This window comes from Pteropus medius, unplaced genomic scaffold (genome assembly GCF_902729225.1).
Source record: "Pteropus medius unplaced genomic scaffold, Ma_sr-lr_union100, whole genome shotgun sequence".
Taxonomy (NCBI): Eukaryota; Metazoa; Chordata; class Mammalia; order Chiroptera; family Pteropodidae; genus Pteropus; species Pteropus medius.
In genome coordinates this window covers 549,334-562,794 of record NW_024342648.1, presented here as the reverse complement: position 1 = coordinate 562,794, position 13,461 = coordinate 549,334, and the positions used below count along the sequence as shown (strand labels likewise).

The window sequence follows — 13,461 nt, the reverse complement described above, 5'->3', positions numbered from 1 at the left end:
GGGTGCCAGAGCCCCAGGCGCATCAGAGAGCGGGATACCCCGTCAGACCTAAGTCCTTCCAGGTCTCTGCGGGCAGCCCAGCTCACCCAATCTCAGTCCTCCTTCAATGTTTCACCCTTCCCACTCTGGGGAGCCCAGGTCCAAAGCAGGGGTTCGAAACCCATCTGGGCTCTTGGGAATGAATCGGCCCCTGCTCAGACACCCCTCTGAGCCAGGTTTGCTCAAGCTTGCACATTATAGAGGGATGGAGGGAAGGTCCTTCTGGTTGGATGTCTGGGGCTAAAGGCAGAATTACTTTCTCCTGCTCGTCCCCCGGCAGAGGGATGGGCAGGCTGTGCTGGAGAATGTGTCAGAAGGTGGCGAGGAACTTTCTGGTTGCCTGGGAAGACACCAAAACCCAGGTGAGGGGCTGGGTGGACTGGGGGCTGCCCAGGAGGAGGGAAGCGCTCAGCTTGGGGTTCCGGGCTTCGGATATGGGGAGCGCCTTGAGACTGCTTTCCTCCTTCCACCATCTGCCAGCCAAGGACCAGACAGAGAAGGGGGAGGGACAGGCCACCCAGGCTGGGGCATCAGCGGCAGGAGACCAAGTCTGGGATGGACCGGGAGGGCAAAGCTTTCTGCATGGGAATGGCTGTTGAGTGGGTGGGGGAGCTCAGAGCAGCTCCCACTGTTAGGGAGGGAGGAAGGGACGCACCGTGGTCAATGCAAGGGCTTAAGCCCGTCTGCCTGGGGAAGGATCCGCTGCCTGCCTTACCCCGAGCCTTCACCAGGTCACGCTCTGGAAGCCGGATGGTTCCTGCTCCGTCACGCCATCCGGAAAGGTGACCCTGAACTTCGAGCCCATGTTGTTGACAAGTTCCTGTTGTTGCCTTTCCGCTCTGGATGGGACCCTGACCATGGAGGCCTCTTCTACTTCCAGGATGCTGATGGCCTGTGCCCCACCCAGGTAGGGATGTGCCCAGGGCCACAGGATACTAACCAGTTCAAAGCTTCATCACCCATTTCATAGAAGGGGACCTGGGAGTCAGAGCAGTGAATTTGCCCGGTGTGACCCCAGTGGTAAGCTCTTGACTTCTAAGCCAGGGGTCCTCAGACTCGCATGCATAGGGAGACCATTAGGGAGCACGGACAATGCCGATGCAGAGACACATGTCTGTCCCCTTCATCTTTGAAAGGCTCTCTGGGCGGTTTTAAGGTGTCGCTGGTGGGAGCAGATTTGCTTCCTTAGATCTGCTGCCTGTGTGCCTTGATCCTGCTGAGATCGGTAAAGGTTGGCTGACTCTGCCACTGGCAGAAGCTGAGTGTGCAAAGGTCTTTAGACAGACTGACAAGATAGACATGGTTTCAGTTCCAGGGCTAAAGGGAAGTCTGCCCCACACTCGCTCTTGGGAAGCGGCTGCCTGAAGGGGCACTGGGTTAGGAAGCAAGTCCCATTCCGGGTCCCATTTAGACGCCCCCGGAGACATTCATCCCATCATTAAACTCCAAGTGCTTGAGTCAGATGTAGTCTGAGCCAGGACCTGAAAGATGAGGCGACTTTCCTGCTGAGAGGGGCAGTGGAGAGTGGGACCCACGGCTCTCGGACACCTGTCTCTGCTCTGCTTTCAGCTGGAATGGGCCATGAAGCTCTGGTGGCCACACAGTGAAGCCATGATTGCCTTCCTCATGGGCTACAGTGACAGTGGAGACCCTACCTTGCTGCGTCTCTTCTACCAGGTGGCCGAGTACACCTTCCGCCAGGTAACTGCTGCTTCCTGGTCTACATTTCTCTATGAGCTCAGCAAGGGTGTGGAGGAGAAGGCAGGCAGCCATTCCTCCCCAGGCAGGCCGGGGCCAGGCTTTCCTGGGCTGTGAGAGGAGGCTGGGCAGGGATGGGGAGGCTCACCCTCACCCTCACTGGGCGTGGTCCCTCAGCTGATGTGAGAGTTCCCGGAGGTCTGGCCCCAATGCTCTCTGTTCAGTCAACAAAGTGGTCCCTGCTCCCCTGGAGCTCATGTTTTGGTGGAGGGAGACTATAAACAAGTAAACAAGCGAACATACGGATGACGGTAAGAGTTATGGAAAATAAAACAAGGTCGGGGGGCTGTGGGAGGAAACGAAGGATGGCAGGGGGTGCTCTGCACAGAGTCATCACCTTGTCTGATTTAGGCATTACTGGGTCCTGGATGGGAGGCTGCAGGGCACAGGGCAACAGCGGGGAGACAAGAGGTCGGAGCTTTCATTGCAGCCAGCGAGGATGGGGGCCTGGCCTGGGCAGACGGATCTGAGGCTGGTCAAGCGGGAGAGGTCTGGGTCACAGTTGTCTGAGTGTCATGAGAATATAGATGATAACTGGGAGCTAGGAGACAAAGTGAACTATTGAGTACAGAATTGGGAACAGGAGGGCCCGGCAAAGGAGTCAAGAGTCAGCTGCAAAGTAGGAAGGAAGCGTGGGGCCCCAGAGGCCAAAGTGCCATGAGCAGAGTGATAAGCTGTACCAGCTACTGGAAAGGGGGCCCCTTGGGTGCTGAGCCTGGTGGTGAATGAAGATTCCTGATGCATTTCTAAAGCCACAACTCACTCCACCAGTAAACTCCAGAATGGGAGGGACTGTAGCAGGGTGTCTTATTGTGGGGTCTGTGGGCTTCGAAGCCTGAGAGAAAATTACATCTTTAATTTGCACTAAGCTCTAACTGAAATCCAGCATTTACTTCCATTACGAGTGGAGACAGTGACTTAGCAGTGGCCGACTCTGTCACCAGTAGAAATCTCAAATATGTTCGTGTCACGTTGCATTTAGAGAGGCATCTCCAGGTATTGCACATGCTCGTCACTACTTCTAAACTCGGGAGTCATGAGACCTGAGAATATATCTTAGTATTGAATGAATTCATAAAGAGCACGTGTTAGAAACCACCGGTTTTAACCGCATAGAGTGAAATTTAAGGAATACATTTTAAAGAGATGGGGATGGCATTGAACAATTTAAAAAGTTACGTCAACAGGTAAATCATTACGCACTAACCAACATAATAGAGTACAAAAAGTAAACATTCAGACATCCACAGAAACACTGGACAGGAAAACAGTTAAATTCTTTGTTATCTTCCCATGTCAGATCGAGTAGTCGAAAAATAAGGACACAAACGGTGTTGCTAGAAAGGTAGAACGAATAGATACAGAACTAGCTTTACCCCCTACGAAGAATACTCCAACTCATGCGCCCCAATTTAAAAAAGATATTTTCGTAGTGGACTTCAGCGTCATTGATTTTCTGTACGATCCTTCCAAGAAAGGACCCCACTGAAGTCTCCATTGGGGGAGGAAAGAGAAGGGCATTGGCCAGGACTATGAGGTCCATCCTGGGGTGTCTGGAAGGAATTGACAAGCTGACAGGTGACCAATGGGATGCGAGCAGGAGAAAAGGCAGGAATGCGGAAGGATCAACAGTGTAGCTGGGCAGGGGCAGGCTTCAGGTGGCTCCGAGGGAGGGGGAGGTGCATTTAGGACCTGTGGTGAGCAAGACAGGAGTCAGATCAAGGGAGGAATTTGTTACCAAATTACATGACAGGTCAGCATCTCCACCAGGCGTATATTTCTTAATTTAAATCAATGTTGTTGAAGTACAATTTATATACTCTTAAAATGTATCCATCTTGAGCGCTCAGTTCACTAAGACTTGACCATGTCTATACATCTGTGTAACCACAAGCACAATCAAGATACAGAACGCTTCTATCATCCCCAGGCACGGCTCTTTTTCATCCATCTTGCAGTATTTCATCCCACAGCCTGCGGCCCCTGTCCCCAGTAGGGTATCCAGCTGCGGACTCGCACGCCCCCACCACCGGGCAGAAAGCGGAGACGGGAAAGCCCCTCGAATTTATCTTTGTCCATGACGCGGTATCGCGTTTAGGAGCACTGATTCTGGAGCCACGTTATCTGGGGTCCACCCAGGCTCTGACCCCGGGTAGCCGGGACGGTGAACGCCCCTTCCCCAGCCTGTCGAATCTGGGCGGCTCCTGCAGACCTGTCACTGTCTAGCTGTCACTGTCATTGTTATTCTAGTTTCGCGATCCCGAGTACGGGGAATGGTTTGGCTACCTAAACCGAGAGGGGACGGTCGCCCTCACCATCAAGGGGGGTCCTTTCAAAGGTGAGTGGGGGACAGGGCGGGGCCGCAGGGGCTTCAGGCATTCGGCTGCCCCCGGCCCTCCCAACTCGCCGTCTCGCCTCTCCCCGCAGGCTGCTTCCACGTGCCGCGGTGCCTTGCCATGTGCGAGGAGATGCTGGGCGCCCTACTGAACCGCCTCGTCCCTGTCCGGGCCCCCGGCGCCCAGTCCCCGCCCGCCGTCCCCGCCCGCAGACGCGCGGAATAAAGCTGAGCCTGCTCCACCGCCCGCGTGCGCGTGTCTGTGGGGTCGCGGGAGGGCACTTCCTCGCCGCGCGCGGGACCATCCCCGCCCGCCGACAGTTCCGCCCCGGCTCCAGAGCGCCCCGCGCCCGCCTGGCCTCATCCCGCCGACAGTCCCGGGGCCCCGGCCCCCCCGGCCCGCGCATTGGCCGAGCGGTCGCGAAAACGGGTCCGGCGGCGCACTGGCCGGTGGCCGGTCCGGCACCGCCCTTCCACCGCCCTCAGAGCCCGCCACCCGCAGTCCAGCCCCAATCTCCCAGCCCCAGCCAGCCCCAGCCCTAGCCCCAACCCCGGCCCGGCCGCCCCGGCGTCACTTCGGAGCGCGGCGGCAGCTGACTGCGCGTTCACGACCCGCTGGGAGCCGCGAGCCCCGCCGCCGTTATGAACATCCGCAATGCAAGGGTGAGGGGCCGGGGCGGGAGGCTGTCCGCGCCGCGTGGGTGCGGGCCCAGTGGCCGCGTGCGCATGCTCCCGAGGGGTCCGGCGATCCCCGGGCCAGCCGCCGGGCGCGGGGAGGTGAAGGCCACCGTGCCCGTGGGGCTGGACCTACCCGAAGATGGGGCCGGGGCTGTGAAATCCGTCTTTGCGGGATGTCGGGGCCCATCTGGACGGTCTCCGGGAGCCCCCTGGCACCCACGTTCATTCCGGGAACAGACGAATTTTGCACCAGGCCTCTGTACAGACAGACAGTCACAGGCCTGCCCAGCCCTGCGGGGGGGGGTCGGTGAGGAGACAGACAGCGAGCAGGCTTCTGACAGGACCCAGGCCTGCTTAGTCACCTCAGCCCCTGGCCTCACCGCATTCTACTGCCCCCCCTCCCGCAGCCAGAGGACCTAATGAACATGCAGCACTGCAACCTCCTGTGCCTGCCAGAGAACTACCAGATGAAATACTACTTCTACCACGGCCTCTCCTGGCCCCAGGTGGGCAGCAGGGGGATCTGGGGACAAAAGGGGACACCAGGCGTCGGTTCCGGGGGGAGCGGGCGGGGCTTTCAGCTGGGCTGGGGGGCATAGAACTGGGCCAAGGGAGGGGCAGGATTCTCACCTGTGTCTGTCCTCTCCCCAGCGAACGACAGGGGAACAGTGTGGTGTGGGGAAACCAAGCCACTTGGCCTAGAGGTCAGGAGCTGTCACTGAACTCACCACTTGACTGACGGACTTGTCTGTCATGCACACAGCGAGAGGCGGGCGGTTGGGACCCCATATCCTCTAAGGGCTCCTCGGCCCTGACAGGAAGTCATTTTTTTGGTTTCTTTCTCCTCCCTGTCACCCAGCTCTCTTACATCGCCGAGGATGAGAATGGGAAGATTGTGGGGTACGTCCTGGCCAAAATGTGAGTTACCAAGCAGAGAGAGAGAAACCTGGTGTGGGGCTGGAGGGGGGGTGGGGGGCACCCAGCTCGCGCACATGTCTGGTGGCTGCTGCCTGGGTTTTTTTGTTTTTAAGTTAATCGACTCTTGTTTAGTTCCAGTTTTTGGTTACAGCCGAGAATGGGTGGAAAGTACAGAAAGTTCCCATATACCCCCTCCCCTCTCCCCACTAATTCCCTCCATCGATAATGTCTTGCGTTATAGTTTTTACAATGGATGAATCAATGTTGCTACATTTTAAAACTCTGTAGTTCCCATTAGGATTTACTCTTGGAGTCATACCTTTGATGGGTTTACACGAATGTCAAATGACACATGTCCACTATTACAGTATCATACAGAATAGTTTCGCTGGCCTAGGAATTCTTCATGCTCTGCCTATTCATCCCTCCCTCTCCTTCCCCCTGGCAACCACTGATCTTTCTACTGTGTCCAGAGTTCTGCCATTTCCAGAATGTCATAGTTGGAATCATACACATGTATCCTTTTCACACCGGCTTCTTTCACTTAGTAATGTGTATATACGATTCCGCCGTGTCTTTTCGTGTCTTGCTAGCGTGTTTCTTTATGTCACTGAACGACATTCCATTCTATTCCGCCGACACTACACATGTCTTTTGGCTGCTGCGTGGGGTTTTGAGAGTCCCAGCTCTCTCCCAGCCCCGGTCTGGGAGGGTCTTTGGGGTCAATCAGAGGGGTTTGCGCTCCTGCCACGTGCAGCAGGCGGTGGCCGCATCTGCTAGCATCTCTGCTTTCTTCTTGCTCTAGGGAGGAAGACCCCGACGACGTGCCCCATGGACACATCACCTCACTGGTGCGTAGGGCCCACCCGGGCTCTGGTGGGAGTGGAAGTAGGGGTCACTTGGGGCAGCCCTCGAGGTCTCACCTTTCTCCCACTAGGCTGTGAAGCGTTCCCACCGGCGCCTCGGCCTGGCTCAGAAGCTGATGGACCAGGCGTCCCGAGCCATGATCGAGAACTTCAATGCCAAATACGTCTCTCTGCACGTCAGGAAGAGGTGGAAGCCCAGGGCCAAGGGAAGGGGCGGTAGGGAGGAGATGCTGTCTCGATGCAGGTCCTGGGGTGCCCTGGATTTTGGAGATCCGGGAAGTGGGATTAGTGGGGAGCGGGGGGACTAGGAAGAGGGGCAGGACCTGGACGTGCTGTCCCTGCCTGGCCCAGTCTGTGCAGCTCAGCAGTGCCTTATTCTCCTGCAGTAACCGGGCCGCCCTGCACCTCTATTCCAACACCCTCAACTTTCAGTAAGTAGATCTAGATTCTTCTAACGGAGTGGGGTTGTCGCAGGTCTGGCTCATCCAGGTGCTGAGATGGGCTGAGCTGCCTTCCAGGCAGGGGGCATGGGCAGCAGAGATGGGGAGCAGGCCGACCTGCTGCCATCTGCTCGAGGCGTGCTCTGATGCTGGAGGACGTGCGGTGCATCTTGCTGGGTGGAGGAGAGATTGCTCGACGCTGGCTGGGGGTCGGCGAAAGCAGCATGATGAAGAGCACACAGGCTTTTCAGCAAAGGCTCAGGAATAGAGATGAGGGCCCAGGACATGAGCAGAAGCTGAGGAGCAGGACTCAGAGTGGCCAGGTGCCTAGAAGCATCTGAGTGGGACCAGAGAAAGAATATGGTGCTACAGAAACCTAAGCATGTCCAGGGAGGATGTGCCGTCAGCACGAGGAGCGGAGGGATCTAAAGCCCCGGGTATCCTGGTGGATGAGGGCAAGTCCACTTGGGGATGCGGGAGTCTCTGTGTGCCCAGCACGGGACAGAGAGAGCCTGGCAGGGAACTGACACACCCAGTAGTCCGTGATGAAAGCCGCTTGAAAGCGAGGTTGGGGTGGGCTGTCCGTGGAGGACCCACTGAGATAGCACTCAGCCTGTTCGGTGGGGGATGAGAAGGGACTTTGTGAAGGGCCCTTGACCCAGATGCCGATGCCTCCGGTACTCATTTCCAGGGGTTTAGGGCTGGCAGGGCCATCCTAGGCCATTGAATCCTGCATGCACATCTCCAGCGAAGGCTCAGCCCCTGAGCTGCTCGGGCCAGGGGCCGTGCCGCCTGGCAATGACTGTCAGAAACAGAGGCCGCAGCCCCACCTCCTCCCTGGTTCCGATCGCTAGGCACAGGAGCCTGCTGTGCGTGCCCAACAAGTGACAGGGAGCAGGGCAGGGAGGGAAGGGGACGGCTAAATTCAGGGCTCAGCTCACAAGAAACCACAGAAACAGATCTTGGTAACCAGGCTAGGGACGCAGGACCGTGGCAGACCCTGGGGTGGCTGGGAGATGAGGCTGGGAGGACTCCAAAAAGGGTCCTTGAGGGGGGGGGGAGTGAGCGACACTCTGCCCCACCCAGCATGCTGGAAGCCTGGGGAAAAGCTGATCCGGGTCATCCCCTGACCCGGGCGTCCTGCTCCACCCCTGCCCACAGGATCAGTGAGGTGGGCCAAATACTATGCAGATGGAGAAGATGCGTATGCGATGAAGCGGGATCTCACCCAGATGGCCGAAGAGGTAAGAGTCCGGTGGGGTCAGGGCCACGGCCACAGTCCCCGCAGATAAAGAAAAGCAAGGCAAGCAGGGGAGGCCCTGCGGCAGGGAAGGTAAAGCTCCCAGGGGCCCCGAGACAGCAGGAGGCCTGCGATGGCTAGAGGCGACACGGACCAGGTGCCAGCCCTGTGGCTACGTTGCTGGGAGCCATGGCCCTCATTACCTGTTTCTTCAGCTGTCAGGTGGGGAGCTGGGCCGTGGCAGGGCTCCAAAGGAAGCCACGGTGGCTCAAGATTCCCTGTGCCACCCCGAGGCGTGATGTGAGAGGCAAGGGAGGAGACCCCTGGAAGCGCTGAGAACAAGGGCCCCAGGATAGCAGTGGGGACCCGGCGACAGCCACGGCCTGCCCCAAGGCTCATGGGTGGGACAAAACAGGTCTGAGGAGAAAGTCCAGGTCCTGAGGCAGCCCGTGTGGGGGAGGCATGAGCACCCGCCCTCGACAGGAGAGACGGCAGTCCCAGAGGGCAGAGCCGGAGCTCAACCCGACGCAGCCCTGTGTTCCCTACCCTGTCCTGCTGCCTCACATTGTGCTCCCCGCCCCCAGCAAGTGACAGGCACGGGCATCCTTGAGCAGCAGGAGGGGGCCTACTGGTGTGGAGACTTAGGTCCTATCTCCTTTCTCCCACTCTATCTGGGCTCCTGGCGGCAGCTGAGGCGGCACTTGGAGCTGAAGGAAAAGGGCAGGCACACGGTGCTGGGCTCCATCGAGAACAAGGCGGAGAGCAAGGGCAACTCACTTCCAAGCTCGGGAGAGGCCTGTCGTGAGGAGAAGGGCCTGGCTGCCGAGGATAGCGGTGGTGACAGCAAGGACCTCAGCGAGGTCAGCGAGACCACAGAGAGCACTGACGTCAAGGACAGCTCAGAAGCCTCTGACTCGGCCTCCTAGAACCAGCCTTCAAGTGCTCCTCCCTCCGCCCCGGCCTGCCCATCCCATCCTCACCCTTGGAAGTTTCACAATAAACTTCACCCAGCGGCCTTGGGGGGTTTGTGTGTGGGAGTGTGCACATGTGGGGGGCGTGCCTCTCTCAGGCCCCTCTGTGTCCCTATGGATGTGGACCTCATGGCATTTTGGCACAGCACGCCCTACAGAGCCCAAGTGAAAGGGAAAGAGCTCTGTCTGGGCTTTGGAGGTGGGGCTCTCAAGTCTGACGGCTTTCAGCATCTTTGGGCCCCAGGGAGGGAGACCCTGGAGTTCTGGGAGCCATCCCTACCTTGGGGGAAGATGCTCTGCCTTCTGAGCCCCGCTCTGCCTCTGCCTTGCTGGGCTCTACATGCCTAAGTCTGACTGCTCATTGGGCTTATCAACTGATGTCCGTCCTATCTGGGTACTGTCCCAACCAGCTAGCCGGTTGCTCGAGTCCTGGCAGCTGTCCTTGATTCCTCCCTCCCCTGCCATCCAAAAGGTCCTGTATGTTGGACCACCATAATACCCCTTGAATCTACGCCCTAACCGAAGCCTTAATTTGAAAATTAAATAGACTTTATTTTTCATATAGTTTTAGGTTTACAGACCTGAGCAGATAGAGTTCCCATGTACTCCCTCTACCCCGCTCCCCACTGTTTCCCCTATTATTAACATTTTACATCAAGTATTGCATTTGTTACAATTGGTGAGCTAATATTGATACATTATTGCTAACTATAGTCCAGGGTTTACGTTTCCCTTTTGTGTTGTACATTCTATGGGTTCTGACAAATGCATAACATTTCCTGCAGAATGTAAGCCCTCCGCTTTTCGTGGCTTCACTATAAACCTCAAATTTGCTCCTGTGCCCTTCCCTCTGGCTGCCGCGCCACCACCTGCTGCTCCTAGTTCCTGAGCGGGCTGTCTGGGCTGCCCACCTCCCAGGGAAGCTCAGCACTCCTGAGCTGTCATTGTATTTTATGCCGCTGCTGCTGCTGCTGCTGCTGCTGCCGCCGCTGCTGCAGATGGCACGCTGCTCCCACGCCAGGCTGAAAGCCCGGCCACCGGAGCCTTGAGCTCGGTTCTCTTTGGTTGGCGCCTGACACGTGACCAACAGGCGGCGGAGGAAGCTGCGACTAAAGGCTGGGGCGGGGAGCCGGGGAAGTGCGCCTGCGCACGTCCGCTTAGTCCCCCGCTCCGGCGAGGCTGTGTTCTGATTGTCTCAAGCCGCGATTCCGCCGTGGTCGGAGGCGGAGCCTCGCCCCGCCCCGCCCTCCGCGCCAGACGTCAGTCTCTTCCGGTTTGTAAGCCGCTGCCGGCTTGGTTCCCAGGCGGCGGGATTGGTCTGGCGGCGGCGGCGGCGGCGGCGGCGGCGGCGGCGGGCGTGCCTGAGCGCTGCTTGGGCCACGCCCCAGCGCCGGCGGGAGGGAGCCCGCGGTGGCTTCCGCGGCGCCCTGCCTCCCACCCCGCCCTCGCTCGCCCGGCGCACGGGGACCCGGTCCGCCCTTTGCCCTCGGTGCCCTGCGTCCCCAGCGGGCCGTTGACGCTCGGCCGCCCCCAGGCGGTTGGATTTCCTGGGCGGAGGTGGGAACTGCGGAGGGAAGGGGGGGAGGGGAGGAAGGAGGGGGAGGGGGAAGGAGGGGGAAGGAGGGGAAGCCGCAGGCCCGACTGGCCCTTGGGGCCCAGCACTTCCCCCGCCTCTGCAGCACCCGCTTCTGGGAGGGGCTGCTCCTCTGCCTGCTAGCCGAACGGAGGATGGAAGGCTGAGGGAGGAAAAAGCGGACTCCCCTGCCCCGTCGCCGTGTGGCTGGGGCTGGGCGCCAGGGACGTCTCCGCAGGGGATGAACCTGTACACAGAGGTGCATAACATTGACCTCTGAAGTCCCCATTGCTAAACTTCTAGAAAGCCGACTTGCAGGAAAATAAAAGAGGCCTCACTGCCCAATTCATGCTGTCATCTATTCTCACTCTGACCCGGGCGACTGTCACAACCTCCCCACTGATCTCATCTCCCCTCTGGTCCATCCATGCAGCAGACCTGACCACATCGGCCCTGCTGTCACCCTTCAGGATCAAGTGTCCACAGGTTCAGCGAGGTCTTGTAGGTCTGGTCCTCACCTTCTGGGGAATAATGGGATTTTGGATTCTTTGAATGAGAAGGTGGAGCTGAGGGTAGAGCAAGCAGTAAGGCCTTGAATGCCAAACAAGTGTCCTAAAAGCCAGAGCTAATTACTTGAGGTTTTAAAGCAGTGTCTGGGTGGCTCATCGTGTCAGTATTTCCGGAGTCAGAAAAGGATGAAGAGCATTTGAAAGTAGGGCCTGAGGCAAGTGCAGCAGTTTCCTGTGTGCTTGATCTCTGTGTCAGGCTCTTGGATGGGCGAGGGACCTTTGGGGACCAGTCAGGGCTCAGATGGGGGGTAGGGGGCAAGGTACGTTGGGGTTAGCTGATGAGGGGGTTCCTGACACAGGACCAGGTTCGGGGATGCGTGCTCCCTTCTGTGCTGCAGGAAGGGGCAGGAGGCTTGCCGCCTTGCTGGAGGACTCAAACTGGTAGAGCTGAGATCAGCTACTGGTAGCCTAGGTCCTGGGCCTGCTGAGGTCTAGCCAGCCCCCGGGCCTTCCAGCCTGAGGCGCCAGGCATACATAGCATCTTAGAGAAGGGCCTTGGTCCTGGGGGGCAGGGGCAGCAAGCTCAGGAGGTATGTTTTCCCCTTCTGGGCGAGAGAATTGCTTATAGTTGAAAGGCGGGGAGTGCCCGCTCAGCCTCCCCTCCCTCCCGAAGAGCTGCAGGTCGAGGTCACGTGTACTCACATATGCACGGAGCCTGACTTTGACATCCAGGCACACACAGGCCTGGACCCTTTGCGGTAGTGCCTATAGGCCTGCCGCCCTGGGCAGAAGCCCGGAGCCTACCTGCCTCACCTCTGTCCCCATGCAGACCCCAGGGATTTCCCTCCCAAATCAACTGAAGACAGTTGTATAATCTGGCTTGTCACCTGCCACCTGCATCCTGCCTTCCCAATTTCCTGGAGAAAAGGTGTTGCCCTGTGGCTTTGAGTTGGTAGAGTAGTGGAGGGAGACTCCAGTACCCCTGGAGAAGGGAGGTCCCCAGACTTAAGGCCTTGCTCTGAAGGGGCAGGAGGAAGGCTGTCCCCCCCACCCCACCCCCAGGCCTAGGACAGGGCAGGTGCAAGCTGCAAGGGAAAGGGGACAGAAGAGTCTCTTCCGGCAGCAGGAAGTGGTAACCACCTATGGGGAAACGAGGCTTGTTCCTCCGATAGGGTGGAGCAGAAGGGGAACCTTGGCTTAACACTGCTGTCCCCTCACAAGGGAGTCTGGAGGGAACAACTGCAAAGGTTCTGTTCTCCGCGCTGACCTTCCTTGCCCCCCGCCCACCCCCAGGGAACTTCCCACCCGGTTCTCCAGGCTCCTTGCACTTATGGCTCAGGGCCGTGACTTCGGAAGGGTGGGCCCCATCCGATGTCTTAGGGATCTGGGGGAAGCAGGTCCAGGGTCTGGAGCAGCTCCGGTGTCACCGCCCACTGTCATCGAGGGCCAATGACCATGCTGTGAAGGGTGCTGCCTGGCAGTGGTAGCCAGACAGCATTCTGGAGGTGGGGGGCCGGCAGCCAGAGGGTGCCAGCTTGCTGGGCATTTTGGGGGCTCTCACAAGGGGCCCTGGCTGCTTGGCAGCGGGAGCTTTGGGCATAAGGCAGCCCAGGTGTCGCCCAGCGCCGCGCGGGAAGGGAGGCAAGGCCGGGTGCAGTGAGACCCCTACAGGAGCCCCTCGCGGGCAGCGCCGGGCCGGGTCCGCCCCGCCCCGGGGCCCCGCTGGGGGTGGGGCGGGGCGGGGCGGGGCCGGCGCTGGTGCTGGCTGCAGAGCCCCAGGTCCCAGCGCCCAGCCGTTCGAGGCCGCGTGGGAGCAGCGGGGCTCGACGGCGCGGCCGCCCGGCCGCCATGGCCGCGCACGGGAAGCTGCGCCGGGAGCGGGGGCTGCAGGCCGAGTATGAGACGCAAGTTAAAGGTGAGAGGGCGATGGGCGCTCCCGGCCCGGCTCCGCGCGGAGACCCCAAGGCTGCAGGGGAGTCCCCAGATCCCGCTGCTGGCCTCGGACCCGCTACCCTCCGCCAGCGACGGGAGGAGGCCTTGGGGGAGGGAGCCTAAGCCCCCCGCCCGCTTCTCCCAGCCCCTTTGGTCTCAACCGCCGACTGTCCCTGCCCCCCACCCCCCGCCTTTGATCTCA

At 59.2% G+C, this 13,461-nt stretch overlaps 3 protein-coding genes across 4 annotated transcripts in view; all 3 read left to right on the top strand.

The window, feature by feature from the left end:
• The first annotated feature begins 297 nt into the window (after positions 1–297).
• LOC120605908 (N-acylglucosamine 2-epimerase-like) lies at positions 298–4,376 on the top strand. Its single transcript, XM_039866992.1, has 5 exons — positions 298–401; positions 771–946; positions 1,609–1,740; positions 4,048–4,135; positions 4,225–4,376. The coding sequence occupies exons 3-5, from the start codon at positions 1,621–1,623 to the stop codon at positions 4,356–4,358; spliced, it is 342 nt and encodes a 113-aa protein (XP_039722926.1). The 5' UTR covers positions 298–401; positions 771–946; positions 1,609–1,620; the 3' UTR covers positions 4,359–4,376.
• A 398-nt stretch (positions 4,377–4,774) lies between these two features.
• NAA10 (N-alpha-acetyltransferase 10, NatA catalytic subunit) lies at positions 4,775–9,805 on the top strand. The gene is given in 9 exon segments (XM_039866985.1): positions 4,775–4,795; positions 5,218–5,316; positions 5,670–5,728; positions 6,534–6,579; positions 6,666–6,781; positions 6,981–7,025; positions 8,196–8,207; positions 8,209–8,278; positions 8,964–9,805. Coding segments are annotated over 9 exon segments (705 nt in total). The 3' UTR covers positions 9,201–9,805.
• A 3,293-nt stretch (positions 9,806–13,098) lies between these two features.
• Positions 13,099–13,461, top strand: part of ARHGAP4 (Rho GTPase activating protein 4) — a 16,496-nt gene continuing 16,133 nt past the window's right edge. For both annotated transcript variants that reach the window (XM_039866950.1, XM_039866951.1), the window contains exon 1: positions 13,099–13,242. In XM_039866950.1, coding sequence (XP_039722884.1) covers positions 13,176–13,242 — 67 coding nt within the window. In that variant the 5' untranslated portion in view covers positions 13,099–13,175. The remainder of the gene's footprint in view (positions 13,243–13,461) is intronic.